At 39.5% G+C, this 16,647-nt stretch overlaps 1 protein-coding gene across 7 annotated transcripts in view; it reads left to right on the top strand.

Moving 5' to 3' along the window:
• trip12 (thyroid hormone receptor interactor 12) overlaps positions 1-16,647 on the top strand; it is an 87,671-nt gene that overhangs the window by 57,962 nt on the left and 13,062 nt on the right. For all 7 annotated transcript variants that reach the window (XM_042339267.1, XM_042339271.1, XM_042339268.1 and 4 more), the window contains 17 exons: positions 662-780; positions 1,031-1,229; positions 1,399-1,499; positions 2,551-2,725; positions 3,074-3,215; positions 3,783-3,974; positions 6,294-6,445; positions 7,204-7,361; positions 8,446-8,519; positions 9,070-9,269; positions 11,481-11,608; positions 12,376-12,527; positions 13,251-13,393; positions 14,245-14,401; positions 15,124-15,222; positions 15,446-15,560; positions 16,396-16,550. In XM_042339267.1, coding sequence (XP_042195201.1) covers positions 662-780; positions 1,031-1,229; positions 1,399-1,499; positions 2,551-2,725; positions 3,074-3,215; positions 3,783-3,974; positions 6,294-6,445; positions 7,204-7,361; positions 8,446-8,519; positions 9,070-9,269; positions 11,481-11,608; positions 12,376-12,527; positions 13,251-13,393; positions 14,245-14,401; positions 15,124-15,222; positions 15,446-15,560; positions 16,396-16,550 — 2,461 coding nt within the window. The remainder of the gene's footprint in view (positions 1-661; positions 781-1,030; positions 1,230-1,398; positions 1,500-2,550; positions 2,726-3,073; positions 3,216-3,782; positions 3,975-6,293; positions 6,446-7,203; positions 7,362-8,445; positions 8,520-9,069; positions 9,270-11,480; positions 11,609-12,375; positions 12,528-13,250; positions 13,394-14,244; positions 14,402-15,123; positions 15,223-15,445; positions 15,561-16,395; positions 16,551-16,647) is intronic.

The following is a 16,647-nucleotide window of genomic DNA, read 5'->3' as shown; positions in this document are numbered from 1 at the left end:
TCCTTACTTTACCCTCTCTCAGACCAGATGAGATTCTGGAAAATAAAGGAACAGCCATTTGAATGTTGATTTACAGAAAAACTGAGCGTTTGTAATTGGGAATCTTTGTTTGTGATGCAATATCATGGTATTCCATTTCACGGGGGGGAAAAATGCCTTTCTCGTCAATGCATAAGCAGTTCCGGAGGTTAGCGGGCCAACAAAATACATGACCAGACTAGAGAACAGGGTCGTATCCAGAGGGTCTGAGTATGACTCCCACTCTCAGCTCCATGAAGCTGATGTGCAAGAGAATTTCTTCAGTTTGCAGATGGTGCAGTGTGCTGAGGAGGGGAAGCTGCAGGGAGTATGTTGATGCTATAGAAATATATTGTTGATTCTTATTGTGTTTCTGTTTGGGGTGTAGATTTTAAGTGCTTACAGTAACTTGTTTCTTGATGGAAATTTCTGTTCCAGAACCTGAGCATGCATTGAGGTAATCTGGCTTCCGAGTTCACTGAGAAAGTCACTATTAATTTACAGCAATTATCTGTGAAATGCTTTTGAGACATTTCAATGTTACAGACGTTACATCAAGCACTGATTATTCCAAAGTAACTGTTACAGTCTGATGGCAGCCACATTTGAAACTTTTCTAACTGACATTTTCTGTTTCCTGCAGCCACATTGCTTCAATGTTATCAAGTCAAGATTTCAAGATAGTTGTCGGAGCTCTACAGATGGCAGAGATTTTAATGCAGAAGTTACCAGACATATTCAGTGTTTACTTCAGAAGAGAAGGTAAAAATCCTTAACCAACTGCTTAGAAGAGGTGCAATCCACCTGTGGCATACATGTAGAAAGGAAGATGTGAAATTAAATCTCGGATTGGCAGTGTTTATTGTCTTATGAAATTCATTTTGATGTTAAATGAAGTTAGAGTTATTAAATTTTAAGATTATTGTTAATGTCATGTTTTAAATATAACTTCACTTGGTTGTCTTCGTTGTAGTATAAAGCAATAATTACAATTTTTTTTCTCCCCCAAAAGGTGTGATGCATCAAGTGAAAAACTTAGCAGAGTCCGAGACTCTCCTTACCAGCCCTCCAAAGGCGGGCAGTAGTGGGGCAGGGGGTCTGAGCACTACAGCCACAATTACCACACCCACTGCTGCAAGCAATACAGTTGCAGATCTGGGTTCCCCCAGCTTCCAAAGTATGGACGACTCTTTGGACTTAAGTCCACAAGGGTAGGTTTGGATTTGACTATTCACTTGAGCTGTAACAATCTGATCTTTCATGCACGTTTCCACTGTACGGAGAGTAGTGCAACAGCAATACAAGTTATGTGAATTGAACTGCTTATTGTGGTACTGTACTTTCCAATACAACTTGAATAATTTTTTTTATTGATTTCAGACGATTAAGTGATGTCTTAAAGAGGAAAAGATTGCCAAAACGTGTAACCAGGAGGACAAAATATTCACCTCCAAGAGATGATGACAAAGTAGACAATCAAGGTAACCTCTAACCCTTTTGTATTGTCCTGATGGTTTTCAGCTAATGGAAGCACTATTAGCAGAATTTGAGTATTCCCACACCATGGAACTTTCAAAACGTTCATGGCATGAAAGCAGTACTGGGGGGGAAAAGCCTCATTTTCCCCAAAATACATACAAACCAAGTGTTAGCCTGGCTCTTGGTAGCACTCTTGCTTCTGAGTGAGGAGCCCCACATCAGGACTTTGAACTTGTGTAGTCTAGGCTGGAAGTGCACTGGAAATGCTGTCCTTCAGATGAGAGATTGAATAGAGGCCCGGTCTGCCTGTTTAGGTGGACAGTAAAGATCCTATGCCACCACTCAAAGAAAAGTGAGTTTCTGCCGCCGTCCTTGCAAAGAAATCCCCCTGATAAAATTAGTCATTTCATGGCTGTTTGGGGGGGGGCATTGCTGTACACATCAATGTCACACATTGTAGTAAATTCTGTGAAGTGCTTTGAGTCATCCCTCCCAAAGTGAAAGATACTATTATCAGATGCAAGGATTATAACTGGAATGTCCTTTTAGAAATTGAAATCAAAATCTGATTGGTTTGAGGCATTAATGAATAACTGATGTCTTGTTCGTGATCTGGAGAGAGTTCTGTGTAAAAGTTCTTCCCTTCACTGCCCACCTTTCTCTCTGAGGCATCCAGACTGAGGTTAAGGAACCTCTAATAATGGTAACACTTTGTTGGTGCACCATCAAATAAATCTCCACCTTTGTTTGGCTGACTTAGCATTGTGTACGTCATTCCTTTAAGTTTCTCTTTGCCAAAATTGGTTGTAATGAAATTCTGTTGCATGCTCTCGTCAAGGTCATTAAAATGCTTCTATCAGATTTTGTTTAATATAGCGTCTTATCAAGTCTTTGAGACGTCTCACAAATGCTTCACAGTGGATTGACTGTATTTTGTGGGTGAAACGCCAAGTCTGGTTACACTGGAACAAACTATGGGACACATTAGACCTCTATAGAACTATGTTTGACTAATACTGCCTTGATACCAACGTTAACCTTTTATTTTTTTAGCAAAGAGCCCTACAGCCACCCAGTCTCCCAAATCTTCCTTCCTGGCGAGCTTAAATCCTAAAACCTGGGGAAGATTAAGCACACAAACCAACAGCAACAATGCAGAACCAGCGCGTACGGCCGGGGTTAGTGGCATTGCTCGGGTTACCCCAAAGGACACTATGTCCAACAATAGGTATTTGCTCATTATCCTCCTATCTTTCTGAATGAAACGTTGTTACTTGTGCGCCATTCTGTAGCCTCGGATTTTAAGAATTAAAGTTATGATTTTGCATATAACAATGAATGAAAATTGCCCAACTGAGCTTTCCATGGAATTGCACCCTGTGTTGTGTGCCAGGTGCCTGTCCCTCACATAATTCTGCTTGCGATTACTACGTGGACATTAAACATACAAGGATTCATTGATATGTGATAATAAGTTGTTAACATTTGCTCAAATGTCTAATTGCAAGAAGAATCTGGGAAAGTTGTGTACATCCTTCATGTTATGTTTGAATGTTAAGTGAGTTTCTGTCTTTAGAGAGAAGATAAAGGTGTGGATAAAGGAACAGGCACATAAATTTGTGGACCGTTACTTCACCTCGGAGAACGTGGACACGAGCAATCCTGCACTGAATGTACTACAGAGACTTTGTACTGCCACTGAACAGCTCAGCTTGCAGGTGTGAATCGAACATTTTTAACCAGTATGGATGTGTGGTTAGATCACAGGATACTTGTGGGGTATTTTGGTGCTCGTAGAAACATTTGCTTTTATTTCTCATGTTGTACTGCATTCCTTGACTGTGTGACCAGTAACCTTACATTTTCCACTTGTTTGGGGAATGCCTTGGATTACCCACTAGCCTGAAATTTCAAAGTGGGTGATTTACAATACACATCCCATTACTTCCCATCACTAAACCAACATAAATAGGACCGTAGGTTGTTACTGTATGCATATATAGGTTTTTCTGTTCTGGTGAAATGCTTTGACCCTTCGTTAACCACAAATTCTGGTGAAATGCTTTGACCCTTCGTTAACTACAAATTAAGTCTTAATATTCTTTGATGACTGCGCAGCAGTTAAGTAGTATACAGTAAGATCTATAAAGTAATTACTATGTTGAATGGAGAATGCATATATAAGAAATGTACTGTTTAACCTTAGGCCATAAATGTGAAAGTATTCATGTGTTCTCACTAAGGGTTACTGAAGTGTCTAAAGCAATTAATCCTTTTGTTTTCAGGCGGATGGTGGGATTGAGTGCCTTTTAGAAATCCGCACAATAGTCTCAGAGTCCGACGTGTCGTCCTTCGAAATCCAGCACAGTGGCTTTGTGAAACAGTTGCTGCTGTATTTGACTTCAAAAAGCGACAAAGACCTTGTGAGCCGGCGTATCAGATTGAGACGGTTTCTTCACGTGTTCTTCGGTTGTCCGGTGAGTAACTTGTGTGTTAAGCTTAGGCCAACTGCTAAGCTGTCCAAAAAAAAAATACCTGTGTCCAAAAAAAAATTTCATTCCTATGTTGTGCGATCAATTTATGTTGAAACATTCTTTTATGAAATGTTAGATAAATCTGTGAAATTTTGCAAAATCTTCTTCACAGAAGTAGTGATAGAAAAAGAATCAGTCATGGTATTGCTGAATATTTTGGGGTTGTAGCAGAAACATGGTCATGGGTGTGCGTGCATGGAAGAAAGAAAAGTTAAAGCTGTTTGGAAGCTGCTTAGTGAAGGTGTTTCTGAGCACAGCCCACTCACTGTGCTTTGTGTCTCGTACACTAGGTGGCTTATCTTCCCACCTGTTTTATTTTATGGGTTGATTATTGGTTCTTGGGGTCAGCACAGTTATCTTATCCAGAAAAGAGACCAGAGGCCAATTTTTTGGGAACATCCCTAAAACTGGGAAATTCACACACATTCACACCCAAAATTTGACCTATGACAAAGCTCTGGCACTATCTGAAGCTTAAAGTGTGAAGCTTCAGCCAAGCAAGTCCTTTCACAAACTATGGATTAATGTCCTCATGAATTCAACTCCATCCAATTACTGTGTCTGTCCTTGCCTCTCTTAAGTCTTCCAGCAGCGCTGAAATCTGATATTCACCCAAGTTAGCGTCAGCTGCTTTTTACAGAAGTGTATGTCATACATCTGCTGTTGTACGTTTGTGAAGGGGGGAGAGAAATAGAAGCGAATGGTGGAGAACATTCTCATTTTTTTAAACCAATATCTTCAATTGTGTTCAGTCTAAGGTCAAATTATCTTATCTATTCATACCTGGCATTTAAAAAGCTGCAATGTGTTTTTGACCATTTTCCTCCCCCTCCCCCCCAGTCTAGACATATTTTTGCAAATGTAAAACTGTCTCATATTATTGAAGAGCCCCAGTCCTAGAAACATCTGTGCTCTTCTCCGAGTCCTAGTTTCGTAGTCGAGGTTCCTAATGATTTCTCTGACACGAAAGCACTGAATCGAGGCAAATATTTAGTCAGCAATTAAAATGGAAACTCGGTCATGGCTGGAGAGTGACTTCTCCAGAATCATTCTGTTGATCGAAAGTGGCTGTGGAACAGTCACTGATGCCATCTGTAGGTCAGAGCATGCCTGTTGTACCTGCATTCAAGGCATAGTGACAAAGCAGGAGGATTGTACTTTATTTATCCTGTAAGCAATTTTTGTTTCTCATGCTCCCTATATTTCAGAAGTGAACTCTTCCTGTTTGGGGTTCTTCCTCCTATTTCACCCAGTTGTTGCTCATGAAACACAGCCCTGCCCACTCAACATTGCCTGCCATTCTGCCCCTGGTCTCTGGAACTCCATCCTGGAATCCCTCTGACTCGCTTTCTCTTTTACCTTGTGCAAGGTTCAACTTAAGACATTTGACAACACTTCCGTTCATCTTTCCCCACCTCACCATTTTCGACATTCCATCTCAGGTGCCCAGCCAGCAGTGACCAATGCTTTGGGAGCTGCTCCTGAGATATACAGCTTTATATAAATGTAAATTATATTGGTATTTGCTAAAGGTATAAAATTTCAACAGAGGAGGAGGCCATTGAGACTGAGATGTGCCAGCTCATTCACTGCATCTCTGTCAATTTCCTGCTCGTTTTCCATATCCTTTTATCACTATTTCATATTTTTTAAACCTGTATGCATCTTGATGTATTTCTTAAACTAATTTTATTAATTTATATTATGAGATCTATATAAAAAATAAGCTTCTTGTGTTTTTTTTCATGTTGAAAGTTATTTAAAATCAACACACATAATTTGGTTTTGAATCTGCACCATTTAAATTTGAAACATCAACTTTTATGTATTTATTTGGCCAGTCGAGATCTTATGCTGGTTTCTATTTAATCATCCCATCACAAACCTGTTTTGCATGCTCTTTAATGTGCAACGCTGCAGAATTCACTGAATACCCAAGGAATGTGCTACTATCTACCAAGTTCTAAATGCCTGAACTCTACCTTTCAGACTACCATCCATGTCAGTGGTTGCTGGGGGTGCGAGGAGTTGAATATGTAAGATGGGAGGTATAGCACCTTATCAGTCCCCTGCGCCCAACAACACACTTTCCATATGGTGCTGCATAACTGATCCAGGCATTGGTTTGGCAGTTGAAGGATGCTAGATAGGAAAGTTTTTTAGGAGATGGAGAAGAAGATTTTATATATTGTATATATCTTTTAAAATGTTTTTAAGAATCACGTAAGGCTTTTTTTTCAACTTTTAAAATCTACATTAAAGCCTCCAGGAGAAGAACCTCTTGGGCGACTGGAACCGCAAGGGAACGGACCTCTGTTGGCACTTGTGCACAAAATGAACAACTGTCTGAGCCAAATGGAACAGTTTCCAGTGAAGGTGCACGACTTTCCTAGTGGGAATGGAACCGGCAGCAGGTATTGTTTTGCATGAACATTACTGGAAAAAAATTATTTCCGCACATCTGTCAGATTGAGTTTCACTATAAAATGTGTTCTCGAAATACAGAAATGTTAAGTAAAGGTTCCTACCTCAGAGGTAAGATTTGTTGCCTTGAGCATTCTAACTGGTAAAATTGCTGTTAAGAGCATCAGGGTTGAAAACCTCTGTTTGCCACAGGATGCTGGTTGGAAGGTGTCCAACCAGCCAGTAGAGCAGCTTGTTGATAGAACCCTGTTAATCAGCAAACTGTCTCCCTTCCTAAGTTGTTAAAACCTAACTGCTAAGCAGAACGTTACCATGGTTTTGGGAGGAAACTATTTTAAAAGTAATTTTATCCTTTTTCATTCTATCTTTTTTAAAAATGCCATTTCTAATAATCCTTCAAAAAAAAGTTATAATTTGATCACTCAATCCATGACTGTTTGTGGGACACTACTGTGCGCAATTGCTGTGTTTTGCCCACAAAAATATAATTCACTTTACAGTATATTCTGTGAAGCTGTTTGAGACATCTCACCAATGTGATAAGGTGCTATATCAAATGCAATTATTCTTATGTTCTAATACAGTATCTTCTGAGACACATGGTTTGTAATTTCAGTTCGAGAAACATCACCTAAAGCAATCTTGTTGCAGCTGTATTCTTATGGGCCTATATCTGAAGTCCTGTGCTCATCTACTGAGTTCACTTCAATTGTTTGCAATTACAATGTACTTTTTTTTCCCCCAACAGAGGATCACAGGCCCTGAAATTCTTCAACACACACCAGTTAAAATGTCAGCTGCAGAGACATCCCGACAGCACCAATGTCAAACAGTGGAAGGGTGGTCCTGTGAAGATCGATCCCCTGGCTTTAGTGCAGGCTATTGAGAGATATCTTGTAGTCAGAGGTGGCGGCTGCTTTATTTCTGTGTTATGCAGTAAAAGTTTATTTCCTTACTACTTGTGTTGTGTTCTACTGCACAGAAAAAATAGTCCTTGTCTATTGTAGCGGGTGGGAAGCGGGTATTTATTTCAGGCAGGTGATGTTTTTGGTAATTGTTTCATATAAATGGAGAGACCAAAATGTTCAATTGCAGTTTTGCATCTGAACAGCTGCACCTGGTGCAATAGAGAACGCACACGCTTTCTTTCAATAGTTTTCTTATTGTATGCGAGTACCACAGTTAACTATTGCTAACCAAATTTCCTTTGAACTTTTTAAAATGCATATGTAGTTTTAATATCCATTTTTGAATGGCTGGAAGATACTAAAATTAAGGAATAGAAACAGTGAGAAGTTTGAAGAAATTTTTAATTGATGTACAAGCTGGGTCTATTAGCCAAGTTGCCTCAAAAGTATTCAGAGTTTAAACTCTTGAGTTGCCCATTTAATATTTAATTGAAGTTAATTTTGTGTTTTTTGTAATCTCTTCTGGTTGAACATTTACTCTGCAGAAAATCTGAATTTACTGTAGAAATCTGTATTAGGCTATGGTTGAATGGACTCCAAATGTGACTGGTCAGAAGAAAAAACACCTCCTTGGCTGAGTGCTCAACCCTCCACTTTATTCCTTTACTAATGTGGTTTGCCTAAGATTGGTAGTAGTCAGTGTGAAGAAATTGCAGACGTTAATCTGTAGAACAGAGAACCATGCTGTCTTGTCAAGGTTAGACTATTGCAGATAAAGTAATTCTACCCAACTCTAAATCTAATGATTGGACCAATTGTTCTAAATTTTCCCATATTGCCAAAAAATTCATTATAGGATACACTCATTACTGGAGTGTTTCGTTAGCAATGAATTTGTGCCCCAATGTTGCATAGCACTTTGGAGCTCCCTTACATAACCTTGCTTGATGGGTGTTCATTTGTTTTGCATTAGTAAAATCTGTCCTGTTATGTTTATCGGTCTGTGGTTGACCTTGTATCAATCCCAGTGTTTGTCTGAAACTGAGGATCTATTTTGACATAAGTGTTTCTGTAATTTTAAGGGTATGGAAGAATACGTGAAGAAGATGAAGATAGTGATGATGATGGTTCGGATGATGAGATTGATGAGTCACTGGTAAGACCATTTGTCTCAAGTACTGAGAATCTGCAAATTACTAGATAGTAATTTAACTGCCCTGAGATTACTGTTGGCCCTGGTCACTGGGCCCACTGCAACTAAAGCCTGAACACTGAAGTGTAATCTGTCTTTAACTTGTTTTTTTCTCTGTTCCAAATGCTGAACTTAATCAGCTTGGAGTTGTAGAATATTGTGTGACCTGAAAGCCCAAAATAAAGCAAAAAGCAATCTGCTTCCGGTTCCAGAATACGACATCACCACTGGTATTTCTTCACAGCCAAAATGCTGATCAGAAGCCTTTAGCCCAGTTGCATCATACTTTTTTTTACTGTGGCATCTGTGCTGTGTCTTCCCCTGTTTAACAACAACGAGTTTGTGCAGTAGCACCTCTGGTTTATATTAAAAAAAAGAGCTTATAGAATTTTGATAACCTTCTTTGCTCTACATTTGTTTAAACGTGCTGCATGTTCTTTGCTTATTCATTATTGTGATGCTGACTATTTCACATAATTGCTCAGCTTTTACCTCTCTCCATTTTATTCTTTAGGCTGCCCAATTCTTGAATTCAGGGAGCGTAAGGCATAGACTACAGTTTTACATTGGAGATCACTTGCTGCCTTACAACATGACTGTTTACCAAGCTGTCAGGCAGTTCAGTGTTCAAGCTGATGAGGAAAGGGAGTCGACTGATGATGAAAGCAATCCGTTAGGAAGGGCAGGAATATGGACTAAAACTCATACTATATGGTACGTATAACCTGCATTCATTAGGTGGTATGTGTGACTGATCTATTTGTCTTCTGTAGATTAAGGTGTTACTCTGAGGTGAAAAACAAAATTTGTGCTTTTAAAACCAGTCATCCTCAGCTCCTCATCGCTGGCACTTGTATGAAACCTCTTGGGTTGCTAACTCAGCTCACAGAGCCAGTTCAAAAACTTGACATTTTATTTGACCCTCAGCTCTTCTTTAAACCTTTCATCTAGTTCCTCACATCCGTAATACTTCTCACCTCTACCCTACCTCACTGCAAAGCAGCTAAAACTCTCATCCACTCCATTATCATCGTAAACAAGTGCACAGTAGATGAGACAATAAAAATGTGACAGTTGGGTTTCCTGTACGCAGTCTCTTTAGAATCTGATCATGGACACTACCTTGTCGAGTTTAAGCTCTCCACGTGAAGGGCTCTCTATAAATGCAAGTTTTTGTTGTAAATAGCCAACATGTAGACTTTAATGTCTCTACTCTGTTTCTGAGCACAAACGTGCTAAGTCTTTTGGAGTTGACTTAGTCATGCGGGATTTTCCACGTGTCGGTCTGAAAATTGTGGAGGATTTTTTTTTCTTGACTGACGTATTTTTTTAAAAAATGGCAGAGTCTGTGGCCTGTTTTGCATCATTCGGTTTCATTGGTTTTGCAACATGGAAAAATTCCAATAAATGAATGAAAACTGAGGGTTTTGTTTTCCTCTGGGAGCTTAGCCTATTGATGGGAGTGAGTCAATCAACCCATGATAATCTTGTGACTTCAAAGAAGTTGTTTACAGGCCTTCTGCATTTCACTGAGAAGCTTGACTGCAATCATGTATTGTGGTATTGCAAACAGCAATGAAAATATATAGAAGAATACTAATCAGAGGAGCTGCATATTGAAATACCTGTGTTCATTTATTCAATTCCTAAGACTAATTGCTAATATTGATAAAGGAGGTGAAAGAAAGTGCTTTTGCCTGTATAGTATGTGGGAAACAGACTGTGGACTATTTTGCATCATACAGTAAACAAGACAGTTTTCAAAACATGGCGAGTTTGTCGTGGACTTGTCTCATTGTAGAGATGTATGCAAAGATGTATGTAAGAACCCTCCTTAACAATGGTGGGCATATTCTGGTTTCTGCCTATCTAAAATCACTACATCTTCTTTAGCCTGTCTTTTTTTCCCTCAAAATGTGATAAGTCTCACAAGCAATTAAGTTACCATTTGTATTTTTGGAGAATCTTGCACTGGAGCATTTCAGTTGCTGTTGAAGTTTCAGTGCATCATGAATTTATAGCCAGTCCCTGGATCCATTAATTATGGATGTTGGGGGGCAGCTATTTGTATGATACTAATTTGTATTATGTCAACTTACAAATACGATAAGTATTAACTAGAGTTCTACTTTTTACCAGCCCTACGGTTTGGCTGTCAATCTTCTATTCACACTGAGGGCAACAACAATAAAATTACATTTGTATAGCGCCTTTCACGTCAGGAGGAGTGTAGCCACGAGACAGGATGTGATTTCTGTTACAGCGTTCCCAGCCTGAGGCAAATTAGCAGGTTTAAAATTAAATTTGGTTCATTCAATGTGGTAGTGTCTAAAGGGCTTCTTCAGTGGTTTGAAGATGTAATTGAATAGCTGAGTCAATTTGGAGAACAAGCCATAATTGACTGTCCTCTCAATTTTCTTTTGAAATATGTGCGGCTGTACGACTTGGGTGATCAGCAAGTTACCACTACTAGTAATAATAATCCTTGCATTTGATGAAGCATCGTATCACTTCGTTGAAATGTCTCTTGATGTACTGTGAAGTTGATTAATTATGTATTTTGTGGGCGAAATGAGGCAGCCAGTTTGCACACAGCAGTGTACCAGACAATGCCCAAGCAGTGAGATGTTTGGTCTATAGATCACTGTCATGCTCCTTCTTTCATGTAAAAAAGATGCTGTTCTGGCACAGCAGCATATGCATACTTTGTATAGGGGTTGGGGAGGAGAGCATTATGTATCTGATTGGTCAATGCAAGTCCTGTGCACCTTGAGTTTACGTGTTCCTTTCTTCCCATGTGTCCCATTAGCTGCTGACTCACACACTCCCTCTCGTGTGGGGCCAATGTATATCAATTTCTGTCCTTCAGTTAAAGCAGTAACTGCCTGCAGAATAACTAGGAATCCTTCTGTCTGCATACAATAGGTACAAACCTGTTCGAGAGGATGAAGAAGGAAATAAGGATACGGTTGGTGGAAAGCGAGGCCGAGCTCAGACCGCACCGACTAAAACCTCCCCAAGAAATGCAAGAAAGCATGATGAGTTGTGGCATGGTGAGTGCTGTGGATAATTGTAAGGTTTTTAAACCCAAATAAATGCAGGAATATGGATACAATGTCTAAGCGTTGCACTGAATTGTGCTTGAACGGAAAATGCTAGGATTGGGTCTGGTCTGAAAGAACGAATGTATGTAAAATAACAAACCTAAAGCATTTTAATTAACTGGCTATTTGCTTATTAATTTAATAGAATGTGTTACAATTCTGTTTCGTGAGGACGCTCACTGCCTTTGGATCAATTGTTGCCCTGCATGTTTCATTTAGGGAAATGAGGCAGCCCTCGAAATGCTGAACTTAAGAGGAATTAATTAAGTCCAACATTATCTATTAGGCTTTAATTAACCTTTATTCTGCTTTATTACAAAATTGACAACCCTGCTATGAATTACATGATTATATTCTGAAACGACTCCACAATAGCATCATTTTCATTGCAACTTCAATGCTGCTTTTATCAATTAATTGCTCATTTTAGGGTGCGTTAAATGGTAAAATATGTGAAGCTAACTTCAGGGGCATGCAACGTGCAAAATTATTTTGCTCTTGTGCTTGGTACCTGATCCCTAGAAGTGTATCCTTGTTTTATATATCTATTATTTTTATTATATATAGTATATGATGTGAGTGTGCTAAGGATATCACATTTTGACAATTTAATTTACTGATCTAAGATAGCTCCACATACCGTGTGAAGAATATATGAATGCAAGTGTTGTTATCTTCTACACTGTTGAACTGTGCAACTTTGTCTCACCTTCTAGATGGTGTGTGCCCTGCAGTTGGAAATCCTTTAGAAGGGTATCTAATTTCAGTCCCTCCAGATGGTATAACATTTGAAGACCCATCCCTGGATGTGATTCTGCTTTTGAGAGTCCTGCATGCTATCAGTCGATACTGGTATTACCTGTATAATGTGAGTACCACTGCTTTCGAGATTACATTATATTTTGTTGTTTATAACCAGGATTATAAACATTAAGTACCCTTGCTGTGCTCAGAATAGGATTTTACTTAAATTAATCATAAAGTAGACTTTCTAAGCAATAGTGCAGTGGAATCCACAAACCGAATGCATCTGGGCAGGGAGTTTTGTCTGATTGACTCAGTTTGATAATTGAATTTCTTACCTTTCTACCCCCATCTCCTCTCCTGAGTGTCTCTTTTCCATTGGACGGGAAGGGGAGCAATTAACAGCGGCTCTGGCAGGTGTCAATCATCTCAGAGCATCTCACCTCGAATTGGTCCCCTTCCCGTCCACTGGATGCAGTCACTGCCCCCTCCCCCCATCGAGTCACTTGTGAATTGATGGAGTCCGCTGTCTTAACACAATGTGACTCCTCCCATCTCTATCCTGGTGCCACTCTTGGCTGGGTGGAGCGGCACCAGAATAGAGACACAGACTATATTTACGCCACCAGTACCCCAATTGTTATAAAAAAATTCAAGTGTTTTAATTCTTTGTTGATGTAATAGTTTATTTCAAGATGAACAAAGCATGCATTTAGCATCCCACAGGCATCAGCAAATAATCTACTAATAGCAGATCTGACTTGGGATTCAAAAATGGGTAGCATGCAGTTTTCCATCTGTCTTGCTGTGCACAAAATTGTTCTTAAGTCCTGTTTCTCTCATGTAGAATGCATTCTGCAAAGAGATTATTCCAACCAGCGAATTCATCAACAGCAAGCTGACTGCTAAAGCTAACCGCCAGCTTCAAGATCCTCTGGTTATCATGACAGGAAATATCCCAACATGGTTGACAGAACTAGGAAGGACTTGGTATGTAACACAGCAGCTCTGTGTCACAAGAACAAACATGTTCACCTGTCACCTTGAGCCCTTCATCTTTTCCTATTTATTAGACTGATTCTCCATTAATGACTTAACACCCACTGTATGTGGAGATGGCTAAATCTTCTTCTGAAATTAGATGTGATTTTTGTCAATTTATATTAATTTACCAAATGGAATAGTAAATGTTCCAGAATTGCAGGAGACGGGATAGTTATTATTTGGAAGAGTTTCTTACATGTGGAGTAAAATTCTATTCAGCTTCCTACTTTTATTTGCGTATACACATTCCATGATTTTTAATCATGAATCATCCGCACTGAGTCAACTACTTAAACAGCTGTTTAAAATGTTTTCCAATTGCCCGCGGATTATGGGAAGCAGCCTTTAGATTGTAAATGGAGAAGTGTGTGTGTGTGTGTGTGTGTATAGAGGAAAGCGTGCTGATCAGTGATTTTCCGTTTTCTCGCGTCTATTTTTACATAAGCCGACTGCTGATGACCTTGTTGATGGAACTGAGGACTAATAATGTAAGACGCCATCAAATCCCAGCGTACTTTGTAGGCTAACATTATATATTCAGGTCCACGTCGGCTCAAAACTCCAGTCAAATTGTCTACATTATGGGGGAGGGGAAGAAAGCAGCCAAAATATGGTGTGAGTCTGTTCCAAGAGATACAAAGAATATAATGTCACGAGACTACTTGGCTCATCCCTGATTTGTAAACTTAATTTAATAAGATCAGAATTTCTGATTCAGAGTTCAGTGTATTCAGTTTGAGTGTTTTCAATACGTTCTTGAATAAAATAGGAAACTAATTGTGTCCTTTGTTTTCAAGCCCGTTTTTCTTCCCCTTTGACACACGACAAATGCTGTTCTATGTGACTGCGTTTGATCGCGATCGAGCCATGCAAAGATTGCTGGACACTAACCCAGAAATCAACCAGTCCGATTCCCAGGAGAGTAGGGTTGCACCCCGCCTGGATAGGAAAAAGGTGAGTATGTGTGGTGTGAAATCCATGGAGCATTTGGTTTCTTTCCATTGCTGCTTAAATTGTGAATCAACCAATAACCAATTTATCTAGTGTCACTCCATCAATGACATGTGCTTTGTACATCTCCCCAACAAAACCAATTGTACAAATTGCATCCTATCTCCCACTGCCAACAAGCCTTACTAAAAAAAACAGTAGTATTAATGCTGTGAAAGGACCACTGACTTGAAAACTGGCCTGTATTGGGCCTTCATGAGCAGCAGAAATACATAATAATAATAATAACCCTTGCATTTGATATAGTGCCTTATCACATTGTTCAGACGTCTCAAAGCAGTTCCCAGAAAATATTGTAAATTAGATTCATTATTTTGTGAGTAAAGTAGTTTAGAATAACTTTTAAAGTCATTTTCCAAGTGCTTTTGGGGTTTTAGATCCATTTCACCAGGCAATTTTAACAATAACCTGGAAGTATAATGGAAAAGGATAACATGATTTGTCAAATGTTATGTTCTACTTCTTCTACATGAGTAATAATGTTAAGGAACAAGACCCAGGTATCCTATCAAACATCAAATGTATATAATGTTTCAAATGTATGTAATTAATTCTTATACCAGCAAGAGGTTTTGTTTTGGCTGAGAAATGGGGGAAATGTGCAAATGGCCTGAGAGCTGCCATTTTATTACCAATTCCGACTGTTCATCTTTCTCCTTGTGCAGCGTACTGTGAACAGGGACGAGCTGCTGAAGCAAGCCGAATCAGTTATGCAGGATTTAGGCAGCTCAAGAGCAATGCTGGAGATCCAGTATGAAAATGAAGTAAGCACTTCAATAAATAATAATCCTTACATTTGATGTATTACCTTATCGCATCATTGAGATGTCTCAAAGTGCTTCACAGAATATACTGTAAAGTGAATTGACTATATATTTGTGGGTGAAATGCAATAAAATAAAGCACATTTAGAATCAGCTTAGTTTCTGTTGTTCCAGTCCTAACGAAAGCTAACACATACTACAGCAGGTTTCATTCTCTTTTTAGGTTGGGACGGGGCTGGGTCCAACATTGGAGTTCTATGCACTTGTATCTCAGGAACTGCAGAGAGCTGATCTGGGACTCTGGCGTGGAGACGAGGTCACTCTGTCACATCCTAAAGGTAAGTGAAGTTTTCGCGCTTGATGGACGTCTTGAGGTTACTCGGGTTTTTAAGCAGCCAGTTCTGCTCTTTTCTTTCCCTTAACACCCTCTACCACGTACGTGCACAACCTGGCTGGACTCAGAATGTGATCGCTGCTGCTTTATGTGGCTTGAATTGGTGGGAGTCCAGAGCCTATAGAATTATAAACTTTCATTCAATTTCTAATTATGCCTAGGCATGCTTATATTTTGCCACTTCCTCCCATTTCCCTGACTCCCTGAACACAGCATTGAAATGCCTGCCAAAGCAAACCTCAGCTTGTAACACTATCAAGCACTAAATCTGTATTCTGCAGCCAGCGGCATTTATGAAAGGCATTACAGAAGAGTCATTGCCTTACATCTTTGTTCTTGGGAGCCAATCACATGGCTGTGAGCAACTATGTGATGGTACCTCTGGGCTCAATCCTTGTTAACCGTTCACCATTTTGGTTGCATGCCCAGGTTTGCTTCTAAGTATCCTGAAATATGCCTTGCAACAGATGTTTAAAACTAAAAGAGTTTTTATACTTTTTTGTGTGTGGAAGAGAGTTCCCATATATCAGGTCTAGTTTATTTCCTTCTTTGCAGAGCTCAACAGGGTAAAAGGTGAGAGATTCTTGCACCCTGATACCAGTTTATATTCTATGTGCGTTTCAAAGCTTTGCTGAAATATTTTGGTATATTTAATATAGAATGTTTACATATTTCCATGCGGAGCACAGGCCAGCCAGCAAATGTCAGACCTTGATTGTAAACTATTTAGTGAAGTGGAAATTACTTGTGAGAACTAATCACCTTATTTGCGCTATTAGGCAGCCAAGAAGGGACCAAGTACATCCACAATCCACGAGGCCTCTTCCCTGTGCCTTTCGGAAGGAATACAAAACCAGCATACGTGGCTAAAGTCAAAATGAAGTTGCGGTTTCTGGGGAAGTTCTTGGCCAAAGCTATCATGGATTTCCGTTTGGTATGTTTCATTAACAGAACTTTGCTGGCTTTAGTACTCTATCCAAACAGGCCATCTTTCTTACAGGACTGTGAATGCATACAGAAACCCAAAATCG

This window comes from Callorhinchus milii, unplaced genomic scaffold (assembly GCF_018977255.1).
Source record: "Callorhinchus milii isolate IMCB2004 unplaced genomic scaffold, IMCB_Cmil_1.0 Scaffold11, whole genome shotgun sequence".
Taxonomy (NCBI): Eukaryota; Metazoa; Chordata; class Chondrichthyes; order Chimaeriformes; family Callorhinchidae; genus Callorhinchus; species Callorhinchus milii.
Note: the sequence above shows the minus strand (reverse complement) of the source record. Positions and strands in the feature narration are given on the sequence as shown.